This window comes from Taudactylus pleione, unplaced genomic scaffold, assembly GCF_031769625.1.
Source record: "Taudactylus pleione unplaced genomic scaffold, aTauple2 ptg000662l, whole genome shotgun sequence".
Classification (NCBI taxonomy): Eukaryota; Metazoa; Chordata; class Amphibia; order Anura; family Myobatrachidae; genus Taudactylus; species Taudactylus pleione.
In genome coordinates this window covers 2,978,004-3,002,054 of record NW_028285064.1, presented here as the reverse complement: position 1 = coordinate 3,002,054, position 24,051 = coordinate 2,978,004, and the positions used below count along the sequence as shown (strand labels likewise).

The 24,051-nt window shown below is 43.6% G+C and overlaps 1 protein-coding gene across 6 annotated transcripts in view; it reads left to right on the top strand.

Moving 5' to 3' along the window:
* Window positions 1–24,051, top strand: part of ST3GAL3 (ST3 beta-galactoside alpha-2,3-sialyltransferase 3) — a 494,104-nt gene that overhangs the window by 231,049 nt on the left and 239,004 nt on the right. For 4 of the 6 annotated variants that reach the window (XM_088455666.1, XM_088455665.1, XM_088455668.1 and 1 more), the window contains one exon: window positions 13,498–13,611. The exons of the other annotated variants lie outside the window; for them this stretch is intronic. In XM_088455666.1, the coding sequence (XP_088311792.1) occupies window positions 13,498–13,611 (114 nt within the window). The remainder of the gene's footprint in view (window positions 1–13,497; window positions 13,612–24,051) is intronic. 6 annotated transcript variants of the gene reach the window in all.

The following is a 24,051-nucleotide window of genomic DNA, read 5'->3' as shown; positions in this document are numbered from 1 at the left end:
TACATTTAATCCAAAACTATGTACACATGAATACAGATGAGTTGGTGGCACTGGTTTTAAGAGCTTGCAATGTAGCCAGCTTTAAGGTGCCTACACACTAGGCGATCTGGTCATCATCCGATATCGTGTCCGATTTATCCCCTGGCAGCTCCCCGGCAGTCGTGGGCACGATATGGTGTAAAAACTATCCAAATTGACCCACAATCTATCGTGCATCCTAACTATTCCAGTGCTTCGTGTCTGAGATTTTTAGATTTTGCCTGCAGCAGGCAAGATCTGAAGATGCGATGAACGACCAGCGGGTATGCGCATCGGCATCATGAGTGGACAATCAACGATTAGAACATATTTTACACGATCTGTCGCTCCGATGCGTCGGAATCGGGCAGATCGTGTAAAAAAATCGCCTAGTGTGTAGGCACCTTTAGACTGAAATACATTGAGGGTGAGATGTATTAAATCTAAGTGAGAGATAAAGTGGTGTAGTTGCCCAAATCAAGAAATCAGCTTCTAACTCTCATTTCATAAGCTGTGTTAGATAAATGATAGCTAGAAGCTTATTGGTTGGTCTGTCTGTCATTTGGGCAGTGTGCTTGGATGGTTTTAATCCACACGTGTTTTATTCCTTTATTGGTTAGGCGATGAAAGATGGATGAGTGGGTACAGCCGGCACACTACGATTCATTGATTTCCTATGAGAGAATGTAAAACTGGTGAAGAACCCCACAAAAAAAAAAAAAATTGTATCCAAATTTGTCTGGCGTGATGTATTGACACCCATGTGCTGGAAAGACAAGACAAATTTAGGATGTTTCATGAAAGATGATACTTTGCCTCGTTCTGAGACCCGAACTTGGTGGGAAGATCCGAGCCAAAATCAAACCGCTCATCTCTATTTTTTTTTTATATAATTGTTTAAGTGCTTGGTATTAGATACATTGGGCCTGATTCTGAGTCCCACGCATCCATGGCTACACCTCTGCACACGCCCGCTGCAAACAAGCACAGAAGTCACTTTACACGCCCACAACACTCCCACGAGATGAGACTTGCAAACTCAAGTTACGTCTGGAGATGGAGTATGTATATAGTTGAAGGCAGGGAAAGTTGATTCATAGTAAACTTAATTATTTTATTTTTTTAAAGCAAATTATAATGGAGGGAGGTGGGGAGTCATTTTCAAATAATATTTGACTCATTCACATCAGTCCTTGCCCTAGTTGAGCTCTTGTGGTGATCCAATATATTTTTTTTTTAAATGAAAGGGGCATGTAGGAAATTCTCTCTGTGGCAGCACATAAAACAGAAGCTTAGAACAGGAAGGGAGCAGAGGGGTTTTTAAAATCTGGTACTAAACATCCGTTATCATTGTGCTTCTGGGATTATGGAAGGGAAGGCTGGGAGGGGAGGACAGAGAACATCTCCAGATACCATCACAAAATAGCCTTTCCATTTGGTGTTTGAGTTGCATCAGGCCAAACATGGCTGTTATGATTGAGGAAAACCAAGCCCACCAGGTTGGTATCTACAAATCAAGGTTGAAAAATGGCATAAGAGTATTTTGCAAGTATACCTATTTGTGATTTTAGTTGAAATAAATACAGTATGAAACTATAAAAAAAAAAGTAAGCATCAGAGCAGCGGCTCAAAAGCACGGCAGTTTAAAAAAATTATAGGACATCTATTAAACTTTTGCAACACAGCAGTGGCAGACAGGATGGCAGTTTCATAAACTATCAAATTAAAAATGGCAGACAGCAATGCCCCAAACAGCACATAATTCAAAGAAAAGAGGTGCAAGATGGAATTGTTGTATATAGGACATGCACAGTTTAACAAACTAATCACTTCAGCAACAGGGACTGCCAATTGTGGCTGAAGTGATTGGTTTGTTTGGGCCCCCACAAAACAAGTTACCAACGGGCTGCTGACATTCCTGGCAATGATCTCTGGCTTTACAGAAGCAAGATGACAATATTCATTTGTCCCCGCTGGAATCCACCAATACAGCCTTAGGTGCCTCTGTAATTTTTGGATGTAATTGGCGGTAAAGGTCTTCCTCATGAAATTTCTAGTTCATTTTGATGAACATCGTCTTTTCCACATATTGAGGAAGTAGCCTCATACGACGATAGCTGACAAGGTTCCCCGCTGTGCTAAAAACTCTTTCTGAGTACACACTGGAGGGTGGGCAGCTCAACATAAAGCAAAGCCAGTTTGTGCAAGGACCTCTAAATTGCCTTTTTTCCTGCCAGTAGTGAAACGGGCTGTCTGACATGCCTATTTGGACGCTATCATTAAAATAGTCCTCAACCATTCTTTGAATGGTGACCATATCAGATGGATTCACGCTAGAGGTCTCATTAATTGTAGGCAATTCTTTTAGACCCGACCAGATGTCCAAACTTGATTGTGTTGACTCATCTACATCACCAGTGGGTCTTTTTTTGGGAAAGTTTAGTTTTTTTCTGGCAGCCGCACTTGGTGGAGAAACTGAAGGAGGAGCCATCGCTGCATCACGTGCCACTTGAGCTGACAATTTGCTTACCAACAGCTCTTTGCATCTCTTCAGATCTGTGTCCGTTGGGAAGAAAGTCACAACGTATGACTTAAACCTACGATCGAGCATGGTCGGCAAAATGTATTGCTCCGATTGGAAGATCCTGACATCCCTTGAATCCTGGCGAGGCGAATAAAGGACTTGATCTACAAGTCCGACATGCTTAGCGGAATCGCTTCGTTTTAGCTCCTCCTTCAGTTTCTCAAGCTGCTTTTCCATCAGTCTAATGAGGGAATTTACCTGACTCAAGCTGACAATGTCTGAACTTCACAGGTGACTACTTCGAAGGGTTTCAGCACCCTGCACAACATGGAAAGTATTTTCCACTGAGCTTGAGTAAGGTACAGTTCCCCTCCTCTTCCTATGTCATACTTCGTTGTGTAGCTTTGGATGGGTTTTTGCTGTTCTTCCATCCGCTCAAGCATATAAAGGGTGGAGTTCCACCTCTTGCTTCAGCTGGTGACAGGGCAAATTCAACATTTCTTGCAGATGCTGCAATCTTCTACATGCACCTGATGAATGGCGAAAATGCCCAGAAATTTTGCGGGCCACGGAGAGCATCTCCTGCACGGCCTTGTCATTTTTAAAAAAAAATTTGCGCCACCAGCCTAATAGTGTGAGCAAAACATGTGACGTGTTGGAATTCACCCAGCTGTAATGCTCTAACAATATTGGTGGCGGTGTCAAAAATCACAAATTCCGAGGAGGGTCCAAGCGGGGTAAGCCATTTTACAATGACTTCCCTGAATTTTTCTAAGAGGTTGTCAGTGGTATGCCTCTTAGTGAAACCGGTGATGAATGAGCTGACTTAGATGCTGCTGCTGTTGGTGCAGCTAAGGGCAATACACCCATCCAGTGGGCTGTTATAGTCATGTAATCTTGCGTTTGTCCTGTTCCACTTGTCCACATATCTGTGGTTAAGTGGATAGTGGGTACAATGGCATTTTGGAGGACACTAATTAAATTTATTTAACGTCCCTGTACAGGCTGGGATTTGCTTTTCTAGTGAAGTGGACCCTAAATGGGTTTTGGTAGCAGGAACAATTAACTGTCTAAAACTCACTGCACTAATGGCGAATATCGAACGCACATCTAATACCAGCATACTGTAGATGTTATGGTGTCAGTGATCCGCTGCTCAACTGAGTGACTGCTGTCATACTTGCTCCCCCTTGCAAAGGATTGTTTAACAGTCAATTGTTTTTTAGAACTACTACTAGTAGTCTTCCTGGTCACCTTCTGGGATGAAGATCCACTCCCAGCTGCAGCAGGCATAGCGCTCAAGGATTCTTCTGAGGAATCGAGTATAGGGAAGGACTGAGTTAGCCTTATAAAATTGGATGCAGGACTACTTCTGATCATGATTGAGGATATTGTTGATGAAGGTGTTGGTGGTGAAGATGCCAGATGCTTGGATCTAGCAGAGAGAAGGGAGCTTGCTGACGCTGGACTGCTTGTTGTTACCTTTTTAGCCAAAGTTTCTGAATTTTGCAAACACTTTTGAAAAATCTTGTGATGCTGTAAGTGGTAGCGCAGTATTTTACTCATAAAAAAATATTGTGACACTGTAAGTGGTAGCGCAGAGTGTTATTCTTTTCTAATTCATAAAAAATATTATGACACTCTAGGTCATTGATACCGCAGTGTAATATTTAAAATTGGTATAAATTGAAGTGTGTGCTGTACCCCACTTCATTTGAGTTTGTTGATATGGAGAACAATCAGTTGAGATGTTACATCATCTACAACTCATCCATCAGCTCATACACACTAGTTTTTTTAAATGTCTGCAGGGAGAAGGGCTTACATTATCATAAGAGGCAGAACCAGCAGTCATAAATAAAGGCTATGGTCTTAGCCTTTCCTTGCTACTTCATGTGGTGAAAGGCATATTGCCAATTTTATGTCTTTTCTGCAGATAACTTTCCCTTTGATTTTTTTTTTTCTTTATCAATGTAAAAGATTGGTTCTTTGATTTTAGATGCCCTGACTTAAGCCCTGTATGCCCTTGGGCATCTGCTTTAGTATATGACGTAGACGGACTAGTATCGTCATGACTGGTGGCACTGGCAGCAGCTCCAGCCCTAGTTTGTGGTTCCTGCTCCCCTCTCAACTGATCATTCTCCATATCAACAAACTCAAATGAAGTGGGGTACAGCACACATGTCAATTTGTACCAATTTTAAATATTATACTGCGGTATCAATGACCTAGAGTATCATAATATTTTTTATGAATTAGAAAAGAATAACACTCTGCGCTACCACTTACAGTGTCACAATATTTTTTTATGAGTAAAACACTGCGCTACCACTTACAGCGTCACAAGATTTTTTTATGAATAAGAAAAGAATAACACTGCACTACCACTTACGGTGTCACAAGATTTTTTATGAGCAAAACACTGCGCTACCACTTACAGTGTTACAAGATTTTATATGAATAAGAAAAGAATGACACACTGCGCTACCACTTACAGTGTCACAAGATTTTTTATGAGTAAAACACTGCGCTACCACTTACAGTGTCACAAGATATTTTATGAGTAAAACACTGCACTACCACTTACAGTGTTACAAGATTTTTTCTGAATAAGAAAAGAATAACACACTGCGCTACCACTTACAGTGTCACAAGATTTTTTATGAGTAAAATACTGCGCTACCACTTACAATGTTACAAGATTTTTATGAATAAGAAAAGAATAACACACTGTGCTACCACGTACAGTGTCACAAGATATTTTATGAGTAAAAGTAAAACACTGCGCTACCACTTACAGTGTTACAAGATTTGTTGTAAATAAGAATAACTGCGCTACAACTTATAGTGTCACAATACATGGATGATATACTGCTGTCTGGTTGGCAGTGTCATCAAATAATAATAACATAGCAGTGTCACCGAACAATAATAGCGTAGCTAGCACACACAATAATAATAATAATAATAATAATAATAATAATAATAATAAAAAAAAAAAAAAGATCTTTTTATTTTTTTGTGGAATGATAATTATTAATTTTATTTAACTTTTTTTTGTTTTAACTGGGGAAGAGCAATCCTGAATTGACAGAGCACCCCTGGACAACACAGCACCCCTTTATGTACTGCAGTCCCAGGCCCTATATGGCCAACACAGCAACAGCCCTTTATGTACTGATTGGCAGGACATCAGTGACACAGCAGCACCCCCCTTCCACTTTTTGTACTGCAGCCCCTTGATTGACAGGACATCAGTGACACAGCAGCACCCCCTCCCCTTTGTTGTACTGCAGCTCAGCCCCTTTATGGACAATGCAGCAGCAGCCGTTTATTTACTGCAGCTGCCCCAGCCTCTTGATTGACAGGACAACAGTGACACAGCAGCACCCCCCCCCCTTTAATACTGCATCCCCAGCCTGACAACACTGTACCCTTGAAAAGACAGAGCAGCACAGAGCACGTCTGTTCTCTGTACACTATCAACAGCCGGACTGAAAATGGCGCCGATCACCGGGACCTTTATAGTATCCAAAACCCGCGAGAATCCGACAACGGGATGATGACGTTTTGCCTCGTTTTGGATTCCGAGTTAGGCTGGAAAACCTGAGCCGGACTCAGATCCTACTCGGAACCCCTATGTTTGGGTGGGTTCGGTTCTCGGAGAACTGGACCCGCTCATCTCTACTTGTAATGTGCAAACTTGGATGCGTTTCTGTAGATCAGGAAATGACACATGAAGGAAGCAGGATTTTAATAGTTTGCATTTAAACATGGATTTCTGGGAATTTCCCTAAACTCTCATGTTATTATCCCGAAGCGGACTTTAAATGTTGATTGAAGAGGAAATTTGCATATCTTCTTGGCATGGCTGAGACTGAACAATTTCCGATGTTGCCAGAAAACGTGTTCAAAGCAGGATACAACAAGATTTCAATGAAATGTGATCAATGATGTCACATTTGTGCAGATAAAAGATCTAAGCAAATGCCAATCTTTCTATAGTCCCAAAATCCACAAAGTTGAGACCATCGTACAAAATAAATTTTGTTTGTTGAACCCAATAAGGTAGAGTGAGTAATACTAACTCTCTAGGTAGTGTCCTCGGTGGAGAATGCGTCTGTTAAAATCAAATAGATCCTATTTTGAAATATATTGGCTGGAACATACCAAGTAGATCCTGCCCCCAAATGGACAGAGTTGACAGGAGAATAGAGAGAGGGTCAGGCATTGCTGGGCTCTAACCTCTCCTTTCAACCCAGCCCCATGAGGTCTCCCAACCCCACATTGCACATCGAGTACTGGTGGGCACACTTAAGATATTGGGAGACCTGCCTGGTGGGCGAAGTGCCAGACCACCCTGGTTTTCAGATTGCCGGTAGTCAATTTACCTCCGAACAGGACGCCGATGCTGGAAATCCCGGCGCCGGACTCCCGACATCAATTGTGATGCCGACGCCGGAATCCCGATCGTAAGTATAGTGGGCTAGGTTAGCCGCGCGGGGGAGGGGGAATTGGTTAGGTTTTGGTACCACGGGGGGATAAGGGTTAGGCTGCGAGAGGGGAGGTTAGGGTTAGGCTGCAGGGGGGGAGGGGTGTTAGGGTCAGGCACCACTGTGGGGGTTAGGGTTAGGTTCTAAGAGGGGAGGGTTAGGTTTAGGCACTAAGGGGGTGGGTTAGGTTTAGGTACTAACTGGGAGGGTTAGGGTGCGGGGTAGAGAGTGTTAAGGAATGAAGGGGAGGGTTAGGGGATGAAGGGGAGGGTTAGGATACTTACCCAGACCCTGTCGGAATTCTGAGCCCGCTGTCGGTCCTTTGACAGCCGACATCCCGACTACCGGTCTCCCATACCCAACCCCCTTTTTTCATATACCTGTAACTTTATCATCCCTCCATCCTCAGATAAACTGAGACTAATTCCCACTTTCCCAGAATCTTCTTTTTACCGCCAGCTTGACGATCGAATGTGCTTAAAATTGCACATGTAGAAAACTGAATAGGTCTTTTATCGCTCATCCTATGTCTAGGGAAATAGTATGGGCCCGAAAAAGAATTGAAGGGGGGGTGGGGGAGGGGGTTTGAAGACAATAATTTGTTGCTTGTCTAGTAATGCTTCATTGACGAAAATGTGAATTGAATAGGCCCCTTTATACCTAACCTTTCCAGTCTTACGGTGGTGTCACAGCAAGAAGGAAATTGAGTTCTTATGGAGACAATTGCCAAGAGCTTTGTAAGGATCATCAGTGTCGGAATGATGGATTGCCGAGGACAGGAGCAGAGAAGGAAATTAATAATTGTGTGTATTATACCTTTCCGATAACTGCAATGTAATAAATGACTTCACAGTGTTGCCAACCTTCCGTAATTAAAGGATTATGCCACTCTAAAATGAAAATGTTTAAAGCTCTGGGAGGATTATCCAATGAACAAACCAATCTGAAAACCAGGGTGGTCTGGCACTTCGGCCACTTGGCAGGTCTCCCAATATCTTAAGTGTGCCTGCTGGTACTCGACGTGCAATGTGGGGTTGGGAGACCTCATGGGGCTAGGTTGAAAGGAGAGGTTAGAACCCAGCAATGTCTGACCCTCTATTCTCCTACCAACTCTGTCCATTTGGGAGCAGGATGTACTTGGTATGTTCCAGCCAATACATTTCAGTTTGGGTGTAATCTAGTATGTCAGGTGCAGTGACACTAGACTGAGTTGTAAGGTGAAACTAATCTAGAATTATAGAGTTGGCTGCAATGATCTTAATGATCTAATAGGATTTTACGGTCGCCTGTATCATTGAATTAGTGGGTGTGGATGTCACATGGGATGATACAATACTGTACTTCTGAAATATGTATTTATTTTATTTGGTTACTAACATATATATTTAGCCAGCATTTTCCATTGCATTTTGCAGTTGGCAAATATTAGATTCTGAATTTTGAAGACAATTTAACTAAAATGAGATGCCTTATTATTATTATTATCGTTTATTTATATGGCGCCACAAGTGTTCCGCAGCGCCTTACATAGTACATAAACAAATAGATTGATTTACAGTACAGTACAATACAATACAGGACAAGGAACATGGATAATATACATTGCTACATTCGCGACCTTAACACCCAGATAAGCAACAATGCAAAGCAACCAAGTGTTAGGTGCCCTGGTAGAGAGTAAGAAGTAGATGAAGGTAGAGTAAGGAGACGCACAAGAAGGTAGAGGGCCCTGCTCATAGGAGCTTACATTCTAAAGGGGAGGGACAGACAAACAGGGGTGACACAGATGGGGTAGGCAGGGAGGAAGGAGTATGTAGCAGCCTTAGATGCGTTGGGTTTAAGGTTTTCGTTTACCTTGCAGATGGAAAAGATCTAGGTGCCGTGCTCTGGAATATGTGATGTTGGTTTACCCTGCTTTTATAGAAGTAGTATTTAATGGTTTTAGTATATGGAGTGTTCTCATGTAAAAAATACAACTATAGGGTTGTTCAACGTAAAATGGATATAGGATGTAATATTAAACATGTAAGTTCAAATGGTCTATAATATGGGATGTTTGAGTGCAGTGATTGTGGAATATTTTATTATTGGATTTCGGTGTTTAGTCGTCTAGTCGCACTTTCTGCTTAATGTAAGTGTACCGCCACCACTGGTCATATTATAAATATTGCTCACCGCTGTCAGGCTGGAATCAGTAGGCTAATCTGGAGGCTTACTTGGCGGATTTTGCCATGACATTGTGTAGAAGCCGTGCACTGTGCTAAGAGAAAGATGCTTGACATGAATTTCTCCACCTTTTACCCATCACCAATGCAGCACAGTTCAGGGCAAGACTTATTATATCTATATACATTGCTCAGAGACCTACAGTCCTGGATGAAGAAAGTGCAATTGGTTTGCAGTTATCACCCTGCAGTGTTGAGGCAGGAACATGTTTCCTACACACTTGGGCTTCATTACTTCTCTAAAATTCTTTTACATGAATTTAGGCGTCTATAAAAAAAAATTATAATAACGAAGTGAATTGCATAACATCTGCGGGAGTCACTTGCCCTGAGATGAACGTACGCTTGTTTGCGCTTCGCATCTTACGTGTGTTCCCAGTGCGCCCTCACCAGAACTGTGCACACACCAGACCACAGAGCCATGTGCACTTTAATCACCTCTACACGTACAACTGAAGAAGGTCTGATTCCACATCTCTGCACCTGCGCAGGACCTGTTCTGTGCATGTGCAGAACGGATCCAGTGATCTCGTTTGGGGGGGGGGGCGTGCCTGGTTGCCGTTCCTGGAAACGGGGGGCATGTCGCCTCCATTTTCCTGGAGGGGCAAGGTCTGCGTCGGCGGTTTCAGATTCCTGTCCTCTTGCGGGACCAGGCACCGGCCAGGCTGTAAGAAAGCTCCAGCTCCCGCAGCTAGACCAAAAGCGCAACCAATCGTGATGGTGATCCCAGCCTGTGACGTCTGTCGCAGCGCTGGGATCACAAATGCAGCAAGGAGCTGTCTGACACATCCTTCTGCATTTGCATCGGAGATGGACGGAGTTGCACAGCCGCTTGTGTGCCGCTCTGCAAATCCGCCCATCTCTGAATCAGGCCCTAAGCACACACTTGGGAAGGGAGGGGGGGCGCACTCAAGATATGTACAACTTTGCATACATGTTTCCATGCAGGCAATGCGGGAGCACATACGACCGATTTCCATCAGAATCATTATCATGCTCGCTGTGTACTAGATTCAGTATCCCAGAGGTAACACACTCCTTGCTGATAAGTCTATGGATGTTAGAAAGCACTGTAGAAATATCCAAGGACGCAGACTGAGGGCTCCTACACAGGGCCTGATTCAGCAAGTTGCTAATACGCACACAATCGGCCGATTGTTGCATACCGTGTATGCATCACAGTGTACGTGCGCGCACTAGCCATTGCGATTGGGACTGCGATTGCGCCAGCTATGCAGACCCATCGCAGACTGATGGACAGGAAGTGTCGTTTGTGAGAGGTGACGGAGGGTTGGTTGGCCGAATGCATTGGCGTGCATAATTTATCCACTGCTATCGCTTACGCAGGCCTGATGCCTCATAGCGTGCATGGAAGTTAGCAATTTCTGAGTAAGGTCAGACCTTGTGCAAGTGTGCGTGAGGCTGCGATGGTACTTGATTGTACCGATGGTTTCACAGTCTTGCTAAACATTTGGGATGTGTGTAAGGTAACGTGGGCGTCCTTATGTAGTGCTGCGGTGGCATTGTGATCGCAATGGATTAGCGTACTGTCGCAGTTGAACTGCGTGCGTACTCACTATTGCATTCGCAGTTGCGTTCCTTGCTGAACAAGCCCACAGAGCACAGAAAATCTGAGGGGGACTTCTGATATCCATGATAATTATCAGTTGCATTATTCCTATAATAAACATTATTCCTATAATAAGCATTAAAGTAATAACATCTAATGTCACTCTTTATACAGATATTATTTATACCGCTCTCTTATTATAACCAGAGTTTGCTGTTCATTTTGTATTGTCGGAGTTTGGAATTTAGCTTTGATACATAATTAACCCTTTCTTGCCTACTAGAATCCTTTCCATACGAATAGTATGAGGCTAAGTATCTGTTTCTGCTGAAACGTCTTCCTGCATGCTGTAGTGATATACAGGATACATTATGACTCATATTCTATGTACAGTAACAGAAATATTTACCATTTTACATGTAATGGTGCATACACACGATCAGATTTTTTCTTCAGATATGGACGATAACGATTTAAAAATCGTTCAGTCGTTCATATCTGAAGGAAAATCGTTCATATCTGACATGCCTGAACGATGGACGATCAACGATGCGCGTTCCCGTTTGTCAGATAACGATATCTGACATCTGATGGGTTTGCAGTCAGACTTGGACGATTCCATTCATTTTAATGCAGTCAAAAATCGTTCAATCGTTCAAAACTTTGGTCAAATCGTCCAAATCGTTCAAATCGTTTAATCGTTCAGTCGTTCATCTGACAAATCTGACAAGTCTGACAAATCTGACCGTGTGTACGCTCCATTACACAGTAATGTGTGGGCCTAATGGTGCATACACACGGTCAGATTTTTTCCTTCAGATCTGAACGATAACGATTTAAAAATCGTTCAGTCGTTCATATCTGAAGGAAAATCTGACATATCTGACATGCCCTGAACGATGGACGATGAACGATGCGCGTTCCCGTGTGTCAGATAACGACATCTGACATTTGATGTGTTTGCAGTCAGACTTGGACGATTCCATTCATTTTAATGTAGTCAAAAATCGTTCAATCGTTCAAATCGTTCAAAACTTTGGTAAAATCGTTCAAATCGTTCATCTGACAAATCTGACCGTGTGTATGCTCCATTATACTACTATCCATTGCCCCTACACCTACAGCTCTTTCTAATCAGGTGATACATTGTTTTAAACATAAATGTATATTTTATGATTTGTGAGTGTATATGAACGACCAATATATCAAGCTCGCTATTATTGCTGTGCCAAATATTTCTCTCTTTTAAATCTGATTCCTGTCCCTTCCTAATAGTATTTTCAGCCTTTACGCTTGCAAATGAACCAGTGGAGACAGAGGGAGCAGGAATTCCAGTAGTGTAAAAATAAAGTTGGCCCCATCAACATAGTTTTGGGAAAGAGAAGGAAAAATAATTGCAATGGTGCAGATTGAACATAAATGGTTGGCTGTGTTTTAAAGGGGTTGAGTACGGAATGTTGGCACTCGGGATCCCTGCGGTCAGGATCCGGACGCCAACTTCCGGATAGGGTTAAATACTGACACTTGTCGGTCAGTATTCTAACTCTCTCCCTACCCTAACCCTCCCTCCCCGCTGCCTGACCCTAACCTCCCCCCCTAGTGCCTAAACCTAACCTCCACCTCCCTGCACCCTATACCTAACCCTCCCCCCTTAGTGCCTAACCGTAACCCTCCCCCTAGTCCCTAACCATAATGCTAGCCCTCCCCCTAACCCCAGTACTTATCTTCAGAATCCAGCTGGCGGGGGTGCTGCCGCCGGGATTATGACAAGTGTTGGGATTCTATCGTCGGCATTCTGAGCACCTGAATCCCTGCTTTCGAGATATTGACTGCATCCCATCTTAACAACGCCAGTGATTTCTTAATTATCCAACATTTACAGCACGATTCTGAGTCACACTTTGCTGCGTCCGCTTTAGCGTCTTTTGCGGTAGTTGCGCCCACGACTTTATGCTAATGCATCAGCCCTTACCCCGCTGTACAAGCGTGTGTCTGACTGTGCAAGAAGTGAGAGAGATGCCCACCTAGGGGGTGACTCAGCACAGGACAGAATTGCAATGCCGCACACAAGCAGCTTTGCAATTCTGTCCTTGCTAATATGCAAATGCAGCAGGAAGTGTCTGACACCCCTGCTGCATCTGCTATCCCAGCACTGCGACCGAGGTGGCAGGCTGGTCGCAACGGTGGACTGCGCCGGCCAGCTGACTAAGCCTCAGCTTAAGCAGGCTGGCCGGCTCGCGAGGCCAGAAAACAGCCATTTCCGGGAACGCCTGCCGTTTCCCATTCATTTATTGGATATATATATATTATTTAAATAATGTCCCGCTAAATCTCTGCTAACCAGAATGTGATTCATACAAGTACTGAACAGCCTTTACCGATTCACCTGGTTTGAGGCCTCAATAAATATGAATGCAATGTGACAGCGCACATCACACAGGTCCATCTGTCCATTCCTTAGAGTCCATCTTCATTTTAGACATGTCGCCCCGTTAAACAGCACCGTGACTTGTACCGCACAGAGCAGTATTTAATAAGGAGGAGCCGCTGCCCCCTCTCCCCGCTCGCTCACAGGCTATGCAGGCCATCTGCCTCTGCTTGCTTTCTTACGCTGCCCTTTCAGCCTGGTTACTGAATTACTGAGGGAAAGATTTCCTTGTTGAACAGGACGGAGAGAGAGAAAAGCTGGGATTTCGACCCTTCCCTCAGTGGCTCCATCGCACATTGTGGCGGACTGGACAGAGGAAGAGCCGGGGGGCGCTACAGAACCATCAAACATAAGTAGGTGATTGAGATTTCACCCTGTCCTACTAATGACGTGAGCATTACTTTGTGTGATGTTGCACTAACAATACTTATAATTGGCTTTTTATGAATATATATATATTTGTTTATCGCTTTCTGGAGTGTGATTCTAGTTCTGGTCCCATACTTAATGGGAATTTTATCATTATATCTTTGTTGAAGTGTGACTTGTGGTCAAATACTAATCATATACTGCAATAATATTGGTTATCTAAAATAGGACACATCATCATAAACCATTACATGTATTATATATAAGTAGTTACCAATGGTGGTACTAACTTAGTTAAGAGGTTTGCAGTGGCTACTGGTCCAAAGGTAAGCAGAGGACCTTAGCCGCTGCGCTTTGTACAATGGCGATAGTTCCACCACTGCCAGCGCCAACTACCATGTAGGAATGGGCATCGAACATCGATATTTCACAGCTGTCTAGGTTTTATTTCTGATATTCGATGGGGTTTTATTTATCTTATTTCCCATTAATGGTGAGAAGATGTTCTCCACCGACGTTGATGGCCTTCTCATCCCCGTTTCCAATCACCAGACAGTCCTAAAACAATAGCAAAAAAATAATATAAGCCATCGTTTTCATCTAAAAACATCAGTGTTAAAGGCCAAAAATATTGATGAGTAGAAGATTTTTTTTTCTTATTCTTATTGACATCAACAGTAATGTGTCGATGTCAACATTGACATTAAGAAGTCAATGTCCCTTTACATCAAGTCATCGTGAGCGGCATGAAGATGAAAGAGGGCATCATGTATCATGGCTCATGGAGTGGGGAAGACAGACTGCACTGCCTGGTCCCCCCCTCCAAATTTTTCTATGGGACCTGGTGATGTAAGGATCCATATCTGCTTGTTAGGGTTCCCTTACTACCATTGGTATTGCTATCATGGTGGTAGCTGATCTAGGATTAAAATGCCTATTAGCTCTCGCGGCTTATACTATCAGACGGGCCGTAGGGAGCAGAGCAATTCATGGTATCTCTCATTATAGCAAACAGTCAGGTCACAAAATACCATGTGCTTTATACTTCTGCAAAAATTAGTGGGAAAAATAAATATTTTTCTGGAGAAAAAAAAATAATTAAAAAAAAAAATTATTATTTTTAAATGTAACTAAATGTAAAAGTTTAGATATATTTTTTTTTAGTGTGCAGAACTCGTGAATACCGTGTACTAGGTTTGAAACTGTGGTGTGCTCAAGAAACAACCAAAACCACGTTTTGCTTATTTTTATGTGCCATAATGTATGTATTTTACTGTCTGTGTTTTTGTTTTACTTTTACTTTATCCAAATGTATTTATTTTTTAAAACAAAGTTTTTTTAATTATTTTAATTGTACATAACCAAAGCTACAGTACAAAGGATAAGCACAGTACCCGCACAACAAAACTGTACAAACAACAGAAAAATAATATTAAACCCATAAGACTGAGATTTATAGAAAAATAGAATAAGAACCGCTTGGTTTATCTAGTCTGCTCTTAACTATACAGTAAATTCCATAATTGGGGTTACGATTTAAAAAACTTCTCCTAAACTTCCAAGATATTTTAGTGATACCCCTTTCACACTGAAAATTAAAATCCCAGGTAATTCACCCGGTAATTTGCTAAACAACCCAGGATTTTTCCGTGTGTGAAAGGGTCATCCCTGGACTAAATTCCCAGGTCTCTGACCCTGGTTCTTTGCAGAGTCGTAGACATGGAAATTAAGTCCCGGGTTGACCCTTTCACACAGGCAAAAAACCCAGGTTGTTTAGCAAATTACCGGGTAAAAGTGATTTACCCGGCATTTTCATTTTCCTGCGTGAAAGGGGTATCAGACAGAATTGGCAAAAACCTGGCACGCAAAATGCCGGATAAAATCTGGGTTATTTGCAATTTTCTGTGTGAAAGTGGTATAATAGTGTATTTTTAAAAAAATCACAGCCCCTCGTTCACTAATACATTTCAATGGACCCATTTCTATAATTGTATTTTTTCCTCTTTTCAATAGAAAATGTGTACGTAAAAATAGTACACTGAACTGCAGTGGTGCTGTATATAGTGGCGGGAGTACAAATGTTACACAGGTTGCAAACACTATAGTGAATTGGGGCTGCACAGTATACTCACAGAGCAGAGGTTTTCAAGTACCATCAACAGGTCATGTATTGTGGATTTCTTTAATCATGCACAGATGAGCTAATCTATTTTGCTTGGTCAGTAATTGTTCCCCCTGTTTCCCCAGACAGAAATCCTCACAACATGACCTGTTGGGAAAACTTGAGGGTTGAGGTTGAGAAACTCTGTCCCTGAGCAATGATTTGGTCCATTGCAGCCAGATTTGGCTACTTCTGTATTCAGGTTATACATTATTGTATATATCTGTGATCTGTGTAATAGGTTTGCAATCTACTCATACTTTTGAGTTTGAGATCCTCACCAGCGGTATTGAAGTAGTGTTAAGACAACCCTATGGAGCTCAGTAGATATCTCAGCGCAGAGCTATGGTGTGACCTGCGGGAGACAGGAGAGAGACTTGGAACCATATGGAGACAGACGATCTGTGCCCTGAGAGCTGCTCTCCAGGCTGATACTTGTGTCCTGTACTCCCCAGAGACACAAGTGCTACAGTGACCATTATTGACCTCAAGCAGCCCGCTTAATCTCTGAACATGGCGCCCACCAACAAATAACTGTGTTCCTAGGTGTAGAACTTGTTATGGTAAGTGGCCTACCTACATTTGATAGGAGGGAGGCAGAGAAGTGGGTTAGCTTGGTCTGTTTTATTTTACATTTACCGGTGCTGAAAACAAAAGCTAATATATGCGCAAAGTGGAAGCCAATATATAGATATCATCCCCACCCCTCCCAATAATTTATTAAAAAAAAGACTGTTACATTTCCACACTGCTCTGACCCAAAATAAAGCTTTTATGAAGGAAATGTTTTAGGAACTAGGATTTATAGGATTTTCATAAAACAAACTGTTTTATTTAAGTGTCAAAAGCTGACCTCACTAAGCACCACTAGTTTCCTGTACAGTATTTCTAAGTCTGTTGTGCTACATAGCAGCCATAATGTCTGCACAGTTGGGAGAGAAGAACCATGTCTGGGCCACATAATATTATACTATATTCCTTTAATAGATCCAATCAAAAATACTGAATATCTGAATATTTATTATATTATACTGTACTATAGTGATCACACAGACTCTGACCACTTATAAAGTTAGATTTCATTGACTTTCACATCCTACCTCCGTCACTGTCCGTGAGAAAGTGAGGAACGTGCATGGTTAGTGTGGGAAGTGAGAAAAGTGCATGATTAGTGCGAAAAGTGCATGGTTAGTGCAGGAAGTAAGAAAAGTGCATGGCTAGTGCAGGAAGTGAGAAAAGTGCATAGTTAGTGTGGTAGTGAGAAAAGTGCATGGTTAGCGTGAGAAGTGAGAAAAGTGCGTGGTTAGTGTGAGAAGTGAGAAAAGTGCATGGTTAGTGTGGGAAGTGAGAAAAGTGCATGGTTAGTGTGATAGTGAGAAAAGTGCATGTTTATTGTGGGAAGTGAGAAAAGTGCACGATTAGTTTGAGAAGTGTTCAAAGTGCATGGTTAGTGTGGGAAGTTAGAAAAGAGCATGATTAGTGTGAGAAGTGAGAAAACTGCATGATTAGTGTGAGAAGTGAGAAAACTGCATGATTAGTATGAGAAGTGAGAAAACTGCATGATTAGTGTGAGAAGTAAGAAAAGTGCATGGCTAGTGCAGGAAGTGAGAAAAGTGCATGGTTAGTGTGATAGTGAGAAAAGAGCATGGTTAGCGTGAGAAGTGAGAAAAGTGCATGCTTAGTGCAGGAAGTGAGAAAAGTGCATGGTTAGTGTGATAGTGAGAAAAGTGCATGGTTAGTGTGGGAAGTGAGAAAAGTGCACGATTAGTTTGAGAAGTGTTCAAAGTACATGGTTAGTGTGGGAAGTTAGAAAAGAGCATGATTAGTGTGAGAAGTGAGAAAACTGCATGATTAGTGTGAGAAGTGAGAAAACAGCATGATTAGTGTGAGAAGTGAGAAAACTGCATGATTAGTGTGAGAAGTGAGAAAACTGCATGATTAGTATGAGAAGTGAGAAAACTGCATGATTAGTGTGAGAAGTGAGAAAACTGCATGATTAGTGTGAGAAGTGAGAAAACTGCATGATTAGTGCAGGAAGTTAGAAACGTGCATGGTTAGTGTGGGAAGTGAGAAACGTGCATGGTTAGTGTGGGAAGTGAGAAACGTGCATGGTCAGTGTGGGAAGTGAGAAACGTGCATGGTTAGTATTGGAAGTGAGAAACGTGCATGGTTAGTGTGGGAAGTTAGAAAAGAGCATGATTAGTGTGAGAAGTGAGAAAACTGCATGGTTAGTGTGAGAAGTGAGAAAACTGCATGATTAGTGTGAGAAGTGAGAAAACTGCATGATTAGTGTGAGAAGTGAGAAAACTGCATGATTAGTGTGAGAAAACTGCATGATTAGTATGAGAAGTGAGAAAACTGCATGATTAGTGTGAGAAGTGAGAAAACTGCATGATTAGTGTGAGAAGTGAGAAAACTGCATGAATAGTGTGAGAAGTGAGAAAACTGCATGATTAGTGTGAGAAGTGAGAAAACTGCATGATTAGTGTGAGAAGTGAGAAAACTGCATGATTAGTGTGAGAAGTGAGAAAACTGCATGATTAGTGTGAGAAGTGAGAAAACTGCATGATTAGTGTGAGAAGTGAGAAAACTGCATGATTAGTGTGAGAAGTGAGAAAACTGCATGATTAGTGTGAGAAGTGAGAAAACTGCATGAATAGTGTGAGAAGTGAGAAAACTGCATGATTAGTGTGAGAAGTGAGAAAACTGCATGAATAGTGTGAGAAGTGAGAAAACTGCATGATTAGTGTGAGAAGTGAGAAAACTGCATGATTAGTGTGAGAAGTGAGAAAACTGCATGATTAGTGTGAGAAGTGAGAAAACTGCATGATTAGTGTGAGAAGGGAGAAAACTGCATGATTAGTATGAGAAGTGAGAAAACTGCATGATTAGTGCAGGAAGTTAGAAACGTGCATGGTTAGTGTGGGAAGTGAGAAACGTGCATGGTTAGTGTGGGAAGTGAGAAACGTGCATGGTTAGTGTGGGAAGTGAGAAATATGCATGGTTAGTATTGGAAGTGAGAAACATGCATGGTTAGTGTGGGAAGCGAGAAACGTGCATGGTTAGTGTGTGGGAAGTGCGAAACATGCATGGTTAAAGTGTGGGAAGTGAGAAACGTGCATGTTTAGTGTGGGAACTGAAAAACGTGCATGGTTAGTGGAGGAAGTGAGAAACGTGCATGGTTAGTATTGGAAGTGAGAAACGTGCATGGTTAGTGTGTGGGAAGTGAGAAACGTGCATGGTTAGTATGTGAGAAGTGAGAAACGTGCATGGTTAGTATGTGGGAAGTGAGAAACGTGCATGGTTAGTATTGGAAGTGAGAAAAGTGCATGTTTAGTGTGGGAACTGAAAAACGTGCATGGTTAGTGTGTGGGAAGTGAGAAACGTGCATGGTTAGTATTGGAAGTGAGAAACGTGCATGGTTAGTGTGTGGGAAGTGAGAAACGTGCATGGTTAGTATTGGAAGTGAGAAACGTGCATGGTTAGTGTGTGGGAAGTGAGAAACGTGCATGGTTAGTGTGTGGGAAGTGAGAAACGTGCATGGTTAGTGTGTGGGAAGTGAGAAACGTGCATGGTTAGTATTGGAAGTGAGAAACGTCCATGGTTAGTGTGTGGGAAGTGAGAAACGTGCTTGGTTAGTGTGTGGGAAATGAGAAACTTGCATGGTTAGTGTGTGGGAAGGGAGAAACGTGTATGGTTAGTATTGGAAGTGAGAAACGTCCATGGTTAGTGTGGGAAGTGAGAAAAGTGCATGGTTAGTGTGATAGTGAGAAAAGTGCATGGTTAGCGTGAGAAGTGAGAAAAGTGCATGCTTAGTGCAGGAAGTGAAAAAAGTGCATGGTTAGTGTAATAGTGAGAAAAGTGCATGGTTAGTGTGGGAAGTGAGAAAAGTGCACGATTAGTTTGAGAAGTGAGAAAAGTGCATGGTTAGTGTGGGAAGTGAGAAAACTGCATGATTAGTGTGAGAAGTGAGAAAACTGCATGAATAGTGTGAGAAGTGAGAAAACTGCATGATTAGTGTGAGAAGTGAGAAAACTGCATGATTAGTGTGAGAAGTGAGAAAACTGCATGATTAGTGTGAGAAGTGAGAAAACTGCATGATTAGTGTGAGAAGGGAGAAAACTGCATGATTAGTATGAGAAGTGAGAAAACTGCATGATTAGTGCAGGAAGTTAGAAACGTGCATGGTTAGTGTGGGAAGTGAGAAACGTGCATGGTTAGTGTGGGAAGTGAGAAACGTGCATGGTTAGTGTGGGAAGTGAGAAATATGCATGGTTAGTATTGGAAGTGAGAAACATGCATGGTTAGTGTGGGAAGCGAGAAACGTGCATGGTTAGTGTGTGGGAAGTGCGAAACATGCATGGTTAAAGTGTGGGAAGTGAGAAACGTGCATGTTTAGTGTGGGAACTGAAAAACGTGCATGGTTAGTGGAGGAAGTGAGAAACGTGCATGGTTAGTATTGGAAGTGAGAAACGTGCATGGTTAGTGTGTGGGAAGTGAGAAACGTGCATGGTTAGTATGTGAGAAGTGAGAAACGTGCATGGTTAGTATGTGGGAAGTGAGAAACGTGCATGGTTAGTATTGGAAGTGAGAAAAGTGCATGTTTAGTGTGGGAACTGAAAAACGTGCATGGTTAGTGTGTGGGAAGTGAGAAACGTGCATGGTTAGTATTGGAAGTGAGAAACGTGCATGGTTAGTGTGTGGGAAGTGAGAAACGTGCATGGTTAGTATTGGAAGTGAGAAACGTGCATGGTTAGTGTGTGGGAAGTGAGAAACGTGCATGGTTAGTGTGTGGGAAGTGAGAAACGTGCATGGTTAGTGTGTGGGAAGTGAGAAACGTGCATGGTTAGTATTGGAAGTGAGAAACGTCCATGGTTAGTGTGTGGGAAGTGAGAAACGTGCTTGGTTAGTGTGTGGGAAATGAGAAACTTGCATGGTTAGTGTGTGGGAAGGGAGAAACGTGTATGGTTAGTATTGGAAGTGAGAAACGTCCATGGTTAGTGTGGGAAGTGAGAAAAGTGCATGGTTAGTGTGATAGTGAGAAAAGTGCATGGTTAGCGTGAGAAGTGAGAAAAGTGCATGCTTAGTGCAGGAAGTGAAAAAAGTGCATGGTTAGTGTAATAGTGAGAAAAGTGCATGGTTAGTGTGGGAAGTGAGAAAAGTGCACGATTAGTTTGAGAAGTGAGAAAAGTGCATGGTTAGTGTGGGAAGTTAGAAAAGAGCATGCTTAGTGTGAGAAGTGAGAAAACTGCATGATTAGTGTGAGAAGTGAGAAAACTGCATGATTAGTGTGAGAAGTGAGAAAACTGCATGATTAGTGCAGGAAGTTAGAAACGTGCATGGTTAGTGTGGGAAGTGAGAAAAGTGCATGGTTAGTGTGGGAAGTGAGAAACGTGCATGGTTAGTGTGGGAAGTGAGAAACGTGCATGGTTAGTATTGGAAGTGAGAAACGTGCATGGTTAGTGTGGGAAGCGAGAAACGTGCATGGTTAGTGTGTGGGAAGTGCGAAACGTGCATGGTTAAAGTGTGGGAAGTGAGAAACGTGCATGGTTAGTATTGGAAGTGAGAAACGTGCATGTTTAGTGTGGGAACTGAAAACGTGCATGGTTAGTGGAGGAAGTGAGAAACCTGCATGGTTAGTGTGTGGGAAGTGAGAAACGTGCATGGTTAGTGTGTGGGAAGTGAGAAACGTGCATGGTTAGTGTGTGGGAAGTGAGAAACGTGCATGGTTAGTATTGGAAGTGAGAAACGTCCATGGTTAGTGTGGGAAGTGAGAAACGTGCATGGTTAGTGTGGGAAGTGAGAAACGTGCATGGTTAGTGTCAGTGGCATAACTAGGGTATTTGGAGCCCAGGGCAAATTTGAAAAGGGGCCCCCCCCCCAACATCCCGATATGTGCGCGCGGTCACTTAAAAATGGGGCGTGTCAACATGACACACCCCTTTATTTTCACGCTGAACATTCCTATCCATATGCACCTTAACCCCAGTAGTACCCCTTATATAGTACCCCTAGTATGCAGTTGTGGTCCCTCTTGTACACGCCCATAGTAGTGCCCCTTGTACAGTATCCCCAGTATTGGTCCCCCTTATACAGCCCCCAATTAGTTCCCCTTACTCAGTGCCCCCAGTAGTGGTCCCCCCAAATGCAGTGCCCTATGTAGTGTTCCCCCTTATGCAGTGCCCCCAGTAGCAGTCCCCACAATGCAGTGCACCCAGTAGTGGTATCCCCTTATGCAGTGCCCTTTATATAGTGCCCCCAGTAGTAGTCACCCCCCCATGCAGTACCCTCTATATAGTGCCCCCAGCAGTAGTCCCCCCCCATGCAGGTTTCCCAGTAGTGGTCCTCCTTATGCAGGCACCCAGTAGTGATCCCCCCTATCTAGTGTCCCCTGTAGTGGTCCCTGCAGTGCCCCTAGCAGTAAGCCCTTTATATAGTGCCCCCAGCAGTAGTCCCCCCCCCTCCCATGCAGTGCACCCAGTAGTGGTCCCCCTGATGCAGGCTCCCAGTAGTGACCCCCCCTATCAAGTGGTCCCTGTAGTGGTCCTTCCTGTTATTGCCCCCAGTTGTGGTCCCCCCAGTGCAGTGCCCCTAGTAGTAGGCCCCTTTTATAATGCCCCCAGTAGTAGTTCCCCCCCCCCAAGTAGTGGTCCCCAGTTGAGGTTCTCCCTCCCGATTAAGTGCCCCCTGTAATAGCCCCCCCAGTAGAGGTCCTCCCAATAATGGTGCCCCCAGTAGAGGTCCTCTTGATAATGGTGTCCCCAGTAATAGCCCCCCCCAGTAGAGGTCCTCCCAATAATGGTGCCCCCAGTAATAGCCCCCCCCCCAGTAGAGGTCCTCTTGATAATGGTGCCCCCAGTAATAGCCCCCCCCAGTAGAGGTCCTCCCAATAATGGTGCCCCCAGTAGAGGTCCTCCTAATAATGGTGCCCCCAGTAGTAGCCACCCCCGTTGTGCCCCCAGTAGTGCTGATAGGTTTTTAAAAATATATAAAAACATACTTACCTGAATCCACGCTGCTGCTGCTGCTCTTCCAGTCCGCGATGCCGCTCCCGCCGCCGCCGCCCGCCAGTCCTCCCGGGCTGGCGCGCTCAGCATAATGGGACTGACGTCATGACGTCATGACGTCTGTCCCATTACCCACTGCAGGAGCCGGACGGAAGTCCGGCTCTTGCAGTGGGTGCTGCAGCAGTCAATGAGAGTCTATCTGACTCTCATTGGCTGCTGTTTAACACACACATCGCAGCCAGCGCTGGCGGCGATGCGTGTGTTATGCACAGCCTGAGCCCGCCTCCTGGCGCTATTGGGCAAGCGCTCAGGGGGAGGGAACGGGCTCAGGTGTGCAGCACTGGACCGGTGCTGGAAGCCTAGCGCCGGTCCTGTGTAAATGTGTAGCGCTGACCGCACTCATTGCGGTCGGCGCTACACTGGTGGCTAACTAGGGCGGGCCGGACCGTAGCCGGCGGCGCCCCCCCGCATCGCCGGTCCCACGGCGCCCAGGGCAAGCACCCCGCTCGCCCTGCCCTAGTTACGCCACTGGTTAGTGTGGGAAGTGAGAAACGTGCATGCTTAGTGTGGGAAGTGAGAAACATGCATGGTTTGTGCAGGAAGTGAGAAATGTGCATGGTTAGTGTGTGTGAAGTGAGAAACGTGCATGGTTAGTGTGGGAAGTGAGAAATGTGCATGGTTAGTGCAGGAAGTGAGAAATGTGCATGGTTAGTGTGGGAAGTGAGAAATGTGCATGGTTAGTGTGGGAAGTGAGAAATGTGCATGGTTAGTGTGAGAAGTGAGAAATGTGCATGGTTAGTGTGAGACATGAGAAACGTGCATGGTTTGTGCGGGAAGTGAGAAACGTGCATGGTTAGTGTGGGAAGTTAGAAATGTGCATGGTTCGTGTGAGAAGTGAGAAACGTGCATGGTTAGTGTGAGAAGTGAGAAACGTGCATGGTTAGTGTGGGAAGTTAGAAATGTGCATGGTTAGTGTGGGAAGTGAGAAATGTGCATGGTTAGTGTGGGAAGTGAGAAATGTGCATGGTTAGTGTGGGAAGTTAGAAATGTGCATGGTTAGTGTGAGAAGTGAGAAATGTGCATGGTTAGTGTGGGAAGTGAGAAATGTGCATGGTTAGTGTGGGAAGTTAGAAATGTGCATGGTTAGTGTGAGAAGTGAGAAATGTGCATGGTTAGTGTGAGAAGTGAGAAATGTGCATGAGTGTGTGGGAAGTGAGAAAAGTGCATGGTTAGTGCAGGAAGTGAGAAACGTGCAT